Genomic DNA, 15,317 nt, shown 5'->3' with positions numbered 1-15,317 from the left:
AGAGGACGGCACACGTCAGTTCTGAAATGTGCAGATATACGGACTGGTATTATCCACTCCACACAGTATACACAGCACACATGCGCACAGGTCGGGTGGAACAAGGGAGAAGGCCGGAGTGTGGTAACGACACGTGTGAGAAACCGAACCGAAAACGGAAGCCGGGGCGTGTCACAGGGTCGGGTACAAGTGGGGTACTCTTCCCTGTCCAGGGCCCGTGGTGATTCGTCCGTGGTACCTGCAATGGGGGAAGAGAGAAAGGGAGGGGCACGTATAAGGTCATATGAGAAACGGGCAAGCAGATACATTCGAGTTTCAAATGCGTTACTTTCAGTTCAATTCAATCTGCCGGGCATAAAAAGCGTACCATAGGCACATTGGTCCGTAAGCTTACTGCAGTTTAATTGTACCAGTTCATGGATCACCTCCTCTGTATCAGATAATGCACAAACTTCACACGACTGTCTTGCTTTCGCGTAATCCTGGGCAACCAAAACTGACGTGGGCCATCCTTTTATTCCGCCTCTGCCGGTATCTTCATTCCTGATACTGATTCGGTGGGCCCGAGTATTTCTAGATATTTTATTGAAAGCATTTTCTTTCAAGTCGTCGTGATTTTGTTTCTTTTTCCCGGTAATTATGGAGGCACACGTTGATTCAGCGGATTTAGTCGAGAATGCAATTAGCATACGTTTGCCAGACTACAATCCACGCAACACCAGGGTATGGTTTCACCAGGTGGAGGCCGTTTTTGCTACCCGACGCATCACCTCCCAAGTCACCCGGTTTTCCTATGTTGTCCAGCATCTTCCTTGTGATGTAGCAACAGAAGTTGAAGATCTGTTGGAAGATATTCCTCAGGAAAATCCACATGACGCACTTCGGGCGCCCGTCATAAGTAGGACAGGGAAATCAGAAAACAAGATGCTACGGGATCTATTCACCACTGTCGAACTTGGGGACAGATCGCCATCACAAATGCTTCGCCACATGCGCAGTCTCCTCTGCGGTCGTAAGCCAGCAGAGGAGATCATGGCCCAACTATGGCTCGACAAACTCCCACCCTCCTTGTCCCGCGTCATCAGCGCTTTCGTTGATGACCACAGATTGGAGCAGCTAGCCCAAATGGCGGATAAGATACACGAAACATATCCCAATATTCCCGTAAACTCCGTCTCCCGCCCTCCACCCACCGCAGATTCCGACCCGCTTCTTGCTTCTATATCGCACCTACAAGCCAAGTTTGACGCTTTGACCGATCGCCTACAACGGTTAGAGATCAACAGGCATCGACCACGTTCACGATCCAGATCGTTGTCTCGTGCCCGTCCCTCTTGGTGCTGGTATCACCACTCTTATGGTCTAAAAGCACGCAAGTGTCAACCACCTTGTTCCTTCAAGCCGCGTTCCAACACCCCTTTAAACACCCCGGCCAGTCAGTAACGGCGACGACTGTCTGTGGCCCTCCTCGCACTAGTCGCCTGTTCCACATCACCGATCGTTCAAGTGGTCTACGTTTCCTCGTAGATACGGGAGCTGAAGTTAGTGTGCTACCACATAAGAATCCACTTCCCGATTCTGCTTCTTTCTCGTTACAAGCCGCTAACGGTACCCGCATCGCTACATACGGCGAACGTTCCCTCACCCTTGACCTTGGATTGCGACGTGCGTTCAAGTGGATCTTCCTTTTGGCCGACGTCCAAACACCCATCATCGGTGCAGATTTCCTGACCCATTACAATCTATCTGTCGACGTGCGACACAAACGTCTCTTAGACACGCTTACCTCCCTCTCAGTCAACGGAACTAGTGCCCCAACTTCATCCACAGGTGTCCGAGTTATCTTACCGGATTCACATTTTGCTGACATACTTAGGGATCTTCCAACCCTTACTCATCCATGTCAGTGCACCCAACCAGTCACACACTCCGTCGTTCACCACATTCAGACGAGAGGTCCGCGTGTCCATGCCAACCCCCGCTGACTTCATCCGGATAAGCTACGAATCGCAAAACACGAGTTCGAACACATGCTCGAACTCGGCATCATCCGCCCTTCATCGAGTTATTGGTCATCACCCCTACATATGGTACCTAAGAAATCTAAAGGTGATTGGTGACCCTGTGGAGATTACCGTTCTCTCAACAACGCTACTATCCCAGGCAGGTATCCCACCCCACATATCCACGATTTCGCCAGTACCCTATGCCATACAAACATTTTCTCCAAGCTCGATCTCGTAAGAGCATACTACCACATACCCGTAGCCCCGGATGACATTCCCAAAACAGCCATCACAACACCGCTTGGCCTTTTCGAGTTCACGTATGCCCTTTGGTCTTCGAAATGCAGCCCAGACGTTTCAACGTTTCATGGACGAGGTTTTACGTGGCTTACCGTTTGTGTATGCCTACCTTGACGATGTTTTATCCGCTAGCACCTCCCAAGCTGAACATGCAGCTCATCCCGGAGCAGTGTCTGAACGTTTTTCCGCTTACAACATACGTTTGAACATTGACAAATGCTTATTTGGTGTTACTAGCCTGGATTTTCTTGGTCACCATATTGAAGCTACAAGTATTTCACCGTTACCCGATCGAATTTTGGCCCTAGAGTATTTTCCCATACCCACCATTCTCACCCAACTTCGTCGTTTCATGGGTATCATCAACTACTTCCGGCGATTCATCCCTCACTGTGCAGATATTTTGCAGCCACTGACCGATTTACTCAGCTCCAAAGAAAAATCTGTTACTTTGCCCCCCGCCGCCATTGCCGCTTTCGAAAGAGCCAAGCAAGCCATTGCTCAGGCCACAAAGTTATCTTTCCTCGATACTCACGAAAGCACAAAGCTGATTTTGACAACTGATGCTTCGAACGCTGCCGTCGGTGCCGTGCTTCATCAAGTTGTTAACAACACATCTCAACCACTAGCGTTTTTCTCGCAGAAGATGCAGGCTGCCCAAACGCGTTACAGTACTTTTGGTCGTGAATTACTCGCAATTTACCTTGCTATTCGCCATTTCCGGCACTTGTTAGAGGGTAGATCGTTTACCATTCAAACCGACCATAAGCCACTCACATACGCCTTCAACGCCAAGCCTGATCGATATTCACCACGCGAGATACGCCATCTGGATTATATTTCACAGTTCACTACCGACATTCGGTACACTCCAGGTTCGGACAATGTCGTCGCAGACGCCTTATCCCGTCCTGACATAAACGCTCTTCACCCTTCCACGCAGTTGGACCTAGCCAAGCTGGCGAACCTTCAAAACACTGATCCTAATTTTTTGCCTATTCTATCGTTCCCTTCATTTCAAGTCTCTTCAACTCCGTTACCCCTCCAATCCGGAGCCATTTTTTGTGATATGTCTACCGGATCAGCTCGCCCAATCGTACCCGAAGCTTTCCGACGCGTTGTTTTCGACCACTTCCATGGATTTTCTCATCCAGGAATCCGAGCAACCAGGAAGTTGATTAGTGCACGTTTTGTATGGCCCTTCATGAATAAGGACCTGACATCCTGGGCCAAACAGTGCATCGCCTGTCAACGCACTAAAGTAACTCGGCATACGAACTCACCTATTGGTTCATTTGCCGTTCCTGATGCTCGGTTCACACACGTCCATCTCGATATTGTTGGTCCTCTTTCCCCATCAAACGGTTTCACTCATATCCTTACCATGATTGATCGTTTTACCCGTTGGCCAGTAGCTGTACCCATTTCGGATACTTCAGCTGAAACAGTTGCTTTTTCATTTTTGCAACACTGGGTTAGTAATTTTGGTATACCTTCCACCGTTACTACGGATCGCGGCTCACAATTTCAGTGTAATCTCTTCCGTGAGTTTTCTACACTATTCGGTTTCCATCACATATCGACTACCGCGTATCATCCCTGTTCCAACGGTCTGGTTGAGCGTTTCCATCGCTACCTCAAAGCTGCATTGACTGCCCAAATGAACCCATCTTCATGGTCCTCTTCTTTACCCCTCATTTTGCTTGCTATTCGCTCCACTATTAAGGAGGATCTTCACTGTTCCCCAGCCGAACTAGTATACGGTACAACTCTACGTCTACCCGGTGAACTAGTTTCCCCTTCTGGCGCACAGCCCGAATCACCCGTCACATTCGTCAGCCTTCTGAAACAACATATGGCCGAACTTCGTGCGACACCTACCAGACGATCAACGCGAACGGAGCACATCTCAACCGAACTCTCTTCTACACCATTTGTATTTGTCCGACATGACGCAACGAGGAAACCCCTCCAACCTTGTTACGATGGCCCCTTCAAAGTTATCGAACGTCACTCCAAATATTTTGTTTTAGAGAGAAGTGGAAAGCACGACACCGTCTCCATTGATCGTCTGAAACCTGCCTACATTGAAGCACCTACGACCACATCCAGCAATCCTGTTATTCCAACAACACCCACACCTACCCAAGATATCCCTCCCGCCAACCTCACTCCTTCCACTAGTCGTTCAGGACGACGCGTCCGTTTCCCTCAGCACTTAGCTGATTACGAAACTTAAGTTAGCAACTTTTGATTCGTTACTTTAGTTATTCGAGCGTTTTCCCATTTCATGGTCAACGCTCTAGTGGGGGAGTAGTGTGGCGTTTTTGTACCTTTATTTTACTTCCATAATAACACTAGGTATTTCATCAATTGCATAATCGTTTTTTGTTTGAATACGAGAAACTACAAAAAACGCGCCCTTGTACAATTTCACATAATACAAGCGTGGTCACGTGCTTCGACTCTCTCTTCTGATTTCGCTCGCGCTTGCAGCGGTCATTCGCGAGTCTCATGTACTAACTCTGGTACCAAAACATTTCAGACATCTTCGGAATCTATTATACATGGGAACTGTTCAGAAGAAGACCTCTGGACAAACATAATTGGTTTATTGTTTATTCGCTGACCTGGGCCGACGACGAACTATTTTAAAGAGAACAATTTTTAGTGAGTCTCTTCCGTCTGGTCTCTTTATTTTTGTATACTCAACCTAGCGTAATCATTTTTATTTCTTTGCCACACACCCCTGGTAAACTAACTTACTGGGTAGCCAGACCACTACACTGTCACATATTTTTAGGAGATTTACAATACTGTTGTCAGTTTCTCCGGAAGTAGTAAGATCAGTTGAGTTTGAGGAGGCTGACAGGCTTGGTTAATAATTCGCTGTTTCGGAGACTGAATATGAAACTTCAACATCTCCGGGGACCAGCATGGCCCACGCCAGCATAAGGTGAGTGATGCGGGGACAGTGTTCACTGAATTTGCACTTTATTAATGATACCGGCCTCGTTACTGGAGATGCACGGACGTTAGGCTTTGTTTGCTAAGATCGTGCGTGATGACTCACGTGGTACGAAGGGGATATGGTAGTCTCCAAGAGTTTCATCAGGCGGGCAATAAAATATCGAAAAAGGCGTGCGGTTTTTGAAAGTGATGTGGCGTTTAACCCATACGGTAATGAGGAACAAGCACTGAGTGCGATGGTGCTATTTATTTGAAACCTGAGAGGCGGAAGTTTCCTTGCGGATACCGTCGTTGATTTGGGAATGGGGGGCGTGAGTAAGGCGTGAGGCACCGACGGGCTTTGTAGGTACCTCAGTGTAGTATACATGGATATATATGCCCCGGTTGATGAAAGTAGATTCTATGTGGAACCAATGGGGTGTATGAAGGGTTAGTTACGTATAAGTAGGGGAGTGTAGATGTTTGCCTGGAAATTTGGCGAGGGCCTCAATCTCAGCGAGTGTGAACGGAAGGTTGGTTCGAGGAGACCTACTTTTGGAAACCCGTAGTGCGAGCTCCAACAGCTTTCGTTACGGGAATCTAGGTGTCACATTTCGTGAGCGATATAACTTTTCGAGCGACCGAAGTTTGCACGGGAACTGTTTCAACGCGGCTCAGTGGAACACATGTAAATCTGTGTCGATGCGTTCTAGTGGGCTCGAAACCGGTGCAGTTTTTTTAATTTAGCGGGGCAGTTTGGAAGCATTCTGTGTACAACTAGAGATTGTGAAACCTTGTCTGCTCCATACTTATGTCGAATTGAAGATGAAAAGGTGAGGTGAGAAGACACTGGCAACATGGATAGGCAAATGGGTGGTCGTTGGGATGGGGTCTGCTCAGGGGACGGGCGTTCCGAACCATGGATAATAGGGGTTGGTGGACGGGAACGTATACGAACGAAAGGCCGAAACAAAGACTATATAGCGGAAATGGAGGTCAAGTCTAGGCCTGATGACAAGCAGCAGGAAAATGGTTTATCTATCTTTCGATTCAAGCATGCGGTGTTGGGCGATGATCTTTGATGTGAATTGTTAGCCAACAGTTACGGGTTCTGTGACATAAGTGACAGGCCCGGAGAAACGCCATTTGTGACTGAAAATGCACCAACCTTGGCCACCTGTATTGTTCTGTTACGAGAGTTTTGGAGTCTTGCACACTAGCTTCAAAGCCGGCGTTGTCAAGCATAACGACCCACTGCGTCGTGGAGGTATTGCAATTAGCTGGATCTCTGGAAGAAAATAGCTAAGGACAAGCTCCAGAATCAGCGAGAGTGGGGAGGACATGGCTTGAATATTAACACTCCGGGATGAACTTGGTAAGTGCGGCAGAGGGACAGAGAGACCCCAGTTGAACGAGTTGGCCGGGTTATCTGAGGAGATATGGGTTGAAAACCACCCCCTGGCAGCACTTGCGTGGTGGAGGAGGGGAGGATAGTTGACGGGGGAGGGAAAACTTGCGGGTGGGAACTAAGCGTGCCAACCGTGCATCGAGAGAAATTTGGATGATCAGAGGAAGACAAATTGTTCCACGGAAGGGTCAGTCTTATCGTCCTGGTAACTTTCGAACAAACTGATTATAACAATCTCAGGGAAGATTATGCCGGTAGAGTCAGAATTAAAGAACGGTAGCACGGTATCGGACAGTTGAATTTGTGGTAGGACCAGGAAAAGCCTAATAGAGGATCATGCAGTCGAGAAATTCGCAATACGCGTAAGTGATAGCTTGAACCTTAGAATCCATGTGTTCAATAAAACTGTATAGACTCAGCGGTCTCTCTGTTGGAGCAGGTCGGGTTTTAATATTTCTTGGGAAAAGCGAGTTAGTGCCAACACAGGGGATAGGGCGCAAACGGTTTGCAAAGGGGACATACTGAAAATGCACTGTGACACCCAAAGTCGATGTAGGGTTTGATTGGATCAGAACAAACTAGCTCGAGAAGGAGTTTGGACCATCTGAGTAGTTGTTCCGTATTTGCAGCTAGGGCCCCAAGAGAACCTATAGGGACCTTCCGGCAAATACACTAACGACTGAGAAAGTGGTGTTTTGGGTCACGGTTTGTAAGAACACAAGAGCAACTTTTCACAAGCGGATATATTGATGACCTTTGCAGTTCAAGACGTCGGAGCGATTAGAGTTCAGAGTGCATGGGCTCGCCTGGCTCTCTTGGCCTGGTTTTGGCCGATTAGCATTTTACTGGTAATGCGTTTTGTGCGTGAGTCCTTACCGTGGTAAGCTCAATGCTCAACGCTGAGAAGCCAAAACGCAGCGCTATATCTTTTATACCCTTATGCCCTTCGGCGGAGCCAGGCCACTGCAAGGTGACTGCACATCCGACTTGCTGCGTGAGCAAAACTTTGGTCCTGTCTTTACTGGTCCTGTGAGTCCCCTAATCTATCGTAAACTGATATCCCTTACATGCACAGATTAAACTTTTCTCTTCGGTTGGCCGGCAATCCGTGGCCGTTTGCAAAAAAAGACAGCGTCTGAGTACCCTTTCGGTCCATTGTAATTAGTTTCACTCTATTGTCTACACAATCACTGCCGTCGAACAATGATAAGTGGTATAACCATAAGGCATCCTTCGAAATGTTTTGCGTTCGCTCTGATTAACTGTGAGATCTGAAATGTCCTGCATACAAACATAATAAGTTTGACCAGGCCGATCCTCGTATGCTCCTGCATTTTCTACCAAACAATATTTTAATGAATGCGACATTTACATAGCGGTTGATTCTATTTGTTCTAAAACCTACAATCTCCATGCAGTCACAGTTTTGCCAAAATTTGTTGAAGCGTATTCTAGGTCTACTTCGGGCACGTAATTCATGTTTTCAACAGCTCCCATTGCGCAGAGTAAGGCCTCCTTGAAGACGGTGGGATAGTTTTTGGAGGAGTTCGTTTTCTGAGGAAGGCCATCAGGCTGGGTATGGCAGTCGGTGCACTGTGATCAAGACGTTGTAATGGGGTTCGCAAACAACCCCGTATATAAAAATCTTGGGTAATTCATTTGTTATTTCAGGGTAATTGAACTGGCCAGGGAATCGTCGCAAATGAAAACCTACACTGGTCAAGGATATTCTTGGTATGCGAGGTCCGTTTCAGCTATTTGAACGAGGTAGCAAGACGAACCGGGGATTTCACAATGGGACGAAAGTGTCAAAAATTTGTTACAGGGCACTACTTCCAGTTAGACTGCAGTCAGAAACAGCAGACAGCCAAGACAGTTAAGCAACATTGCCCGATTACAGAAATCACAGTAGACATCCACGTGGATACAGTAGGAAATAGCGGCATGAGATCGGTGCGAACGGGTGTGGCCATATGTGCATATGAGGAACGCACGTTGGCTAAATTGTGCGTAACTGATTCCATGGCTATTTAACTGATCGTCAGTCAAGCTGGGCAGAGCTGATAGAGGTGGTAGTAGGCGGTTTCCAAGGATTTTGCCCAAATGTCCCAGGTCGGTTTTCTCCTGTCGTTCAGCGACCGACGTTCACCTGGAAGGCACAAGCATAGAAGGGTGTAGCACTGATCTGTAAGTTCTCAGAGGATGGCAGTACGTTTGCCAGGGTAAGGAATGGCATAAAACTGCGTCTAATGATGCTTTGAATTGGTACTAGATGTAGCGTTGACAATCGTCGTGGGAAGTCCATTCCACACTGCCAACATTTGAAATGAGGGAAAGCTCTGCCTTAATAATATGTGCGCTCTGAGCTTGAAAGTCTTCTTACCCTGTCATTGACGTGAGCTGGTTGGATCAACGGTGAAAAACTTGTCGGCCAACCCCGTTTTGAAACAGGGAAAATGTAGTTATAAGATCTCGGAGTCGATGGTCCTCCATTCGGAATCCTTCAGGCACAGCAAGGCGCTTTTCATAGTGTGCGGATTTAAGGCCTGAAAATATTTTCCTAACAGCTGGCTTGGAACCATTGTAGACATCAACACACATACTGGAGATGTGAATGGCCTTCTCATGTTACACGGTACAAAGAATGAGGTGTTAACCAGCCCTGGAAGTCGGGAAGGTTTAAGAGTGCCAGTAGTACGGAGCATGCTTCGGCCAAGAGTTCAAAGAGTAACGTGAGACCCGTGGTAGTTTTTGGACGATGAATGTAACGGTCGAACGGTATCTTCGAGTGACGCGTATCACCAGAACCTCCGTGTGAGCGAAACAAAGTCAGAGCTGGGTTTCTATACGGTACTGTTAGGGTTAAGAGAAATTCACAATTTATACAAACGTCGACAGTAGATACGCGTCCAAAACAAACAGTCCGCTTGGACTAAAAAAGTACAACGCAAGGGAGCAAACAGGCTCCCACGTGCGACATTCATACGTGCAAAGTCAGACACAAATGGCCGGATGACCTGAAGGCCAAATGGGTGAAGTGGTAGGGACAAATAAACGTCAGTTCATACATATACACTAAACACAAAAGTGCGGCGGGGGTTACAAATCGGGACAGAACAAACGTGGAGAATTTCATTGTCAACGTAACGGATGACACAATGAGTTAGCCCGAGTGTGTGCAATTACACCTAAAGGAACTGCGCAGAGACATTGCAAGACAAATCGCGTCACAGCATGTGTTCAGTAAGGCTGTTTATTGAGGCAGCTTTCTTAGCCCTGCCATAAATGATGTTTGTGATTCGTAGGAGAGTTGTCCGGGATATACGCTGCAACGATAGTAATCTTGAGTCAGCAGTACAAGCTTTCGACAAATTTTGCTTCTTTTTTATTCTGCTTTCTTTACCGCAGAAGGTGCACTATAGAGTGGGTAATGGCATTTAAATGAGGGCAGACAGTTGAAAGCGAAGTGTCAACTGAGCAAGCTTTCGCTTCATCGGAAACGGGAGTAAGGAAGGTGTGGATATGGTGCAGAAAGTTTGGATGGACGCGTGGAACTTAGTGAGCCCAGTGACTTCATACTTTTCATATGGAAAGGTGTCTCACAGCGGTTTGTCAACTCACATGCAGTTATCTGAAACCAATACAGTGTCTCCTGATAATTTGCGCGTACCTGAGAATGAGGATCTTTCACAGGGATGAATGCTTGTATCATTGTTGCACCATGCACCGTGTTGTCTTCGCAAGAGAATTTTCCCAAAAACAGCGATATGCCGAGTGTCTGTGGCAGACTCAAATAATTTGTTACGTTCGACGAGTATGACGTATGCAAACGTTATTCAAATATCTACTTGGGCGAAAGTTATATCGAAGCATCCACAGATGTCATCTCTTATTTTACAACACCACCAGATGGTGGAATATCCTGAATCGTCTTCGTGCCCTATGTCGTAAATTGGCAATCACATGCTAGTGGGCGGTGGCAGGTGACCATGGGAGTTCGCTCAATAAGAAAAGTGCTATGAAAACCACATCAAGGTAACCAGAATCCTGATTAGGCTAACCCCTGTAAAATTCGCAACTTTGAACATTCAATAGTTTCTGTGAAATTAATTTCACAGTGCTTTCACCAGAATGTATTTCACACACAAGCCAGCAATCTGATTGGCCATGCATCTACGGGGCAGGAAACGCATACCAAATCCAGTTTACTCACAAACCCAGGACAATTTATAAACCAACGGAGGATAAATCGATGGTTGAAACAAGCGAAAATATCATCCAAAACAATCTGAGGGATATATTTCAGGCCAACTATGCGTTAATCGCGTGCAATGTGTACAGTTAAATAACTTATACATGCATCAACTACCCAAGTTGAGACTGAAAACGTCTATATGCCCTAAAATACTCAGCACCGACCTATTTCACTCCACCCAACCTACTTGTGGCCATTTTTGCCGCCTCACCCAATATGAAGTTAGCAGAAAATCGACATTATGTTTACAGATATGTATGTTTCTTTGCTGTGGATGGCTGTTAGCGCACCCTACAATTCACCCCTCTTGCCACATCTAGTTCACATCTGAGAGTAATTTTGTGTAGGCACAGAGCACAATTCGGTACAGCTATGGAACAAACCTGCCAAATGTATTGAGATGTTTGCGTTCAAACTAACTCGATTCACTTGCGGGATTTCCAAAACGGGTTACTGTGAGCGTTATTGATGGAGACGTCACACACTTTACAACCTTCGAGTATTTAGAGAAAGGTTCACTGGATCCCGTGGAAGTAAGAAAAAATAAACTTATTGCAAATTCGGAAGACCTGGTCATATAGCTCCAGTTGGATGTTATTTTGGCGCCGAAAGCACTGGAATAACAGGATAGAAGCATGAGTTTGCCTTAAGAATTTTGAAAGCCTAGAAACCTATTTCTAATGCTGAATATTCTTCATTTGTGAGTTGGTCTTCCATGGTCCTTTGACTGATGGAGGAATTTCTAGAGACAGCTCTATCTCTCTTTGTTGCACTCAAGTGGACGTTTTTCGGTCGACTCAGCATGCGGTCATACAGACAGTTAATCCGCTGATGACGCCTGCTTCAGCTCTGCGTCAACTCCCCGCAGTTCTTGGATAGAGTGGCTTCAAAAGAATCGCCACGTTCCACGTGATGCAACCGAGCAACGATTTCTTTGATCATACGGCCATTCGTCCTTGACGCAGTGGAGCTGTAGAATCGCCACAAGCATCGTTCAGCTGCTGTTCTGTGTCATGTTTTCTGCCTGGAAAACAATCCCAGCAAAAACCACACCCTCTCAACTTGCCAAGTATTTTGTAAGTTGGTCATATATTTCAGGACGTTCCGGCTTGAACAAGAACAATGTGACAAACAATAATGTTTTTGGCGTCTCACTGCCAGGTCAGTGCAAATCTAATGGTTGAAAAAGAGGTAAACATCGGAACACGCAGAGAAGACCTGTCAGTGAATAGCAGAAAACGTGTGGACACGAACAAATGGATGTTACATTCACGGACTGATACACAGGACCGAGGCTTTTGCCCAAGCTTCCCGGGTCGGTTTTGTTCTTGTCGGTCAGTGGTTGTCGTTCACCTGAAGGGCACAAGTGAAAAAACGGTGTAACACCACTCTTTATATTCCCAGTATGGGGCGGTATGCTTGCCAGCTCGAGGATTCGCATAAATAAATGTCTAATGGTGCTTTAAACTGGGTTCTGGAAGGAACGTGGACAACCGTCGGAGGAAGGTTATTCCACGCATTCGCTACCCGAAACGATAAAAAAATTTGCCCCAACGAATGTGCGCGCCCTGAGTTTCAAGATTTTCTCACTATGTCCCCGCCGTGTTTGCTGTAAAAACGGTCGAACTCCTGTTTGCCAAGCTTCGTTCAAACAGGGCATAAGTAAGAATTGGGTCCCCTCTGGGGCAACGGTATTCCAGGGGAAAGAGATCAAGCATAGCGAGACACGTTTCGTAGTCCACGTGTTTGAGGCCGGCAACCATTCTCGTGGCAGCTCGCTGGACACGCTCACTGAGGGTAACGTCTTTCGTGCGTCCTGAGTAGAAAACTTGGCTGGCGTATTCCAGGAGGGGTCTGACGTAGGCCTCATAGAGAATTTGGAAGTCTATGCGAGTGATACGAAAGAAGGTGCGTCGAATCATCCGTAAAACGGCGAATGCCTTTTGGGCCGATTTCTCATGAGGCAGTTAGAAGGACAAGTTTGAGGAGACCCAGATGCCCAAATCCTCTTTAGCATCTATCCTCATTGTATTTTCTGGTACTTTCTCATCGTGCATAACGAAGGCATTCGCTGCGTCCTCCCCAGGTGACATATGGACGCACTTTTCGTCATTCAGAGGAAGGCGCCAGTTCAACGATCACTGCTTTGCAGCCCCCACGTCGCAACTAACTGGATTGTGTGAGACAGCCCAGAGGAATGTTGAGTGACTTGGCTGGTTGGTTCATGTCAAATGACCAGGGGAGATTCATAGTTCCTAAGAGACGTCTTTGAAAGCACAGTACCGGTTTTCGCGGACATGTAGCTATTGCCTTGGTTGTAGTCAAGGAACGCCGTTGGGCCGATGTCAGAAAGAGGCCAGCTGATGCCGTCACAACAACCTGATTTGAGGATCATTTAGTTTCACCTCACACTGCGTTCAACGGTATGTTTGTTGTAATGTGACCCGCAGCTTGGCAAGCCTCGTTCGCACCTCCCGGTGGTTCTTTTTAATGTAGGCCCTTCGCATATTTGTGTGACGTCAACCTGTCGAACGCTTGGCTACCGAGCGATAACATTGTTGGATAGCTTAGCGGTCAGCTTACCCTAGCGTGAATTGATTGCGTTGTTTCTGCAACTCAGAGCTCGTACCAGTGTCTCCTCATTTTGTGTACACCTTACACTTTATCTAGTTCGCATGAATGGTTACAAGCCTTGGGTTTCTTATCAAATTCAGCCTGTGAAGGCAACATCACTATCATCCTGCCCTCACAGGTTATGCAGCGTTGTGCACTAGCTGAAAAAAAGGCGGATGCCTACCACATTGACTCAATTCAAAGCGAGTAGGGATTCAGGTCCTCAGCTGGCTGGTGGAAATATTGACTGCTTCGCCTTTTATCCTTACTTTGCTATAAAGGAAGTAAATGTGTGCAAGATGAGAGAAAATTCTTACCAACAATGCTAGTCTTTTGCATCGCTATCTGAATTTACTGCATACACGCCGAGAAGGGGCCCACTGATAATAATTTGTTGGGTTATCCTACTGCATCAGCAACCCCAGATATCCCTTGGTTGCTAGGTTAGCCACAAAAATCCATTTCTCGTAAATTGATTTGGCTTGTGGCCAACCCAATTTAGATTTTTTCATTGAACATCATTGTATATCGAGCATTCCAGTACTCACCAGATGCTACTGCTCTCATCCTGCCCTTTCCTTATTCCCCCAAGCTTCAAGCTTCAGAAGTGGCTTCTAAAAACGAATGCATGGCCATGATTCATTCAATCTACTGGTTCCCGGTTTGCACCTATGGAATCGTAATTACCCGTGATTTTACATCGACCTTACCTTACCTTGGAAATCTCCCAGTCTAAACCAGTCCCAGTCGCCTCAGTAAAGCGCACACCCCGGCCGATTTCTGCAACTTAAATGTCCTACCAGAAACCGAGGTACGTCAGTGCGATGGTGGTACGCCACTGCCATACACAGTCTGATGGCACTCCCACAGTTCTTCTCGTCCCACTCTCTGCCATCACTCCCTCTCACTGGAGCTTTAGTTGCATCGACCAGTAAATTTTTCATTAAGCGACAACCGCCCCTGGTACAAATTCATTCTAACCCGCTGAACCTTTCGCTCAGCTTTTAAACCGCTTGCTTACCGCTGTAATTTTTGTTTTCACTTTGCACAAAATCAACGATTACTTTTCGGGGTTCGTCCGGCCCTACAGATCAGCACTAACTTCACAACGAAAATAGCATCTACGCCTGGATTCCCTATAGCAGAGACGTAAGTCTATTTATATTCAGCGTAAATCATATTTCTGAGGCGAAACCTGCCACTCGTCTCCACTTCAACTTCTCCTCCCCATCTCCATTTCCTCTTTTTGTGACCCTGGCGATCTACTAGTTCGCTCAAGATTACTCACACAAAGCAACGATTTTCAGTTTTAGTTCGTACCTCATGTTCCTTTGCTCGACATATTTGGTGCATACAACCAGGGCGACCTTTCCGTAATAAGACGATCTCGTTTGATACACCTCCTCGTTGTACTGTTGATCTCCGCGTTCAGGTTGCCATGACACGATCATGTTTTAGTTAGCGTGTTCTCTACAAATCAGGAGATAAACCTAATGTTATTACTCGCCAGTGCGATGGAAATCGGCTCGCCAGTGCGATGGAAATCGGCTCGCCACACTTCTCCCATAATCTTTCAAGATGACGGCTTGCCATGCTCAGCAGCATTTTCAATTTGTCGGTGGCGGACAAAGCAACTCTGAACAGGTCAGACAGGTCATTCCGAGTGAGAATAGGCTCAACCTATTCCTCTCCAACGCCGGTCTCCATTGGAGTTCCTCAAGGCTCCGTCTTGGGACCACTCCTGTTTCTGATCTACGTCAACGACCTCCCAGACGTTCTTGCGAGT

General features: G+C 46.8%; 1 protein-coding gene across 1 annotated transcript; it reads left to right on the top strand.

The window, feature by feature from the left end:
• Window positions 1-6,112: 6,112 nt before the first annotated feature.
• T265_01332 (hypothetical protein) lies at window positions 6,113-6,337 on the top strand (the record flags this gene model as incomplete). The annotated part of the gene is made up of 1 exon (XM_009165338.1): window positions 6,113-6,337. The coding sequence occupies one exon, from the start codon at window positions 6,113-6,115 to the stop codon at window positions 6,335-6,337; it is 225 nt and encodes a 74-aa protein (XP_009163602.1).
• Between the last annotated feature and the right edge of the window lie 8,980 nt (window positions 6,338-15,317).

The sequence above is a fragment of the Opisthorchis viverrini genome, assembly GCF_000715545.1.
Source record: "Opisthorchis viverrini unplaced genomic scaffold opera_v5_14, whole genome shotgun sequence".
NCBI lineage: Eukaryota > Metazoa > Platyhelminthes > Trematoda > Opisthorchiida > Opisthorchiidae > Opisthorchis > Opisthorchis viverrini.
Note: the sequence above shows the minus strand (reverse complement) of the source record. Positions and strands in the feature narration are given on the sequence as shown.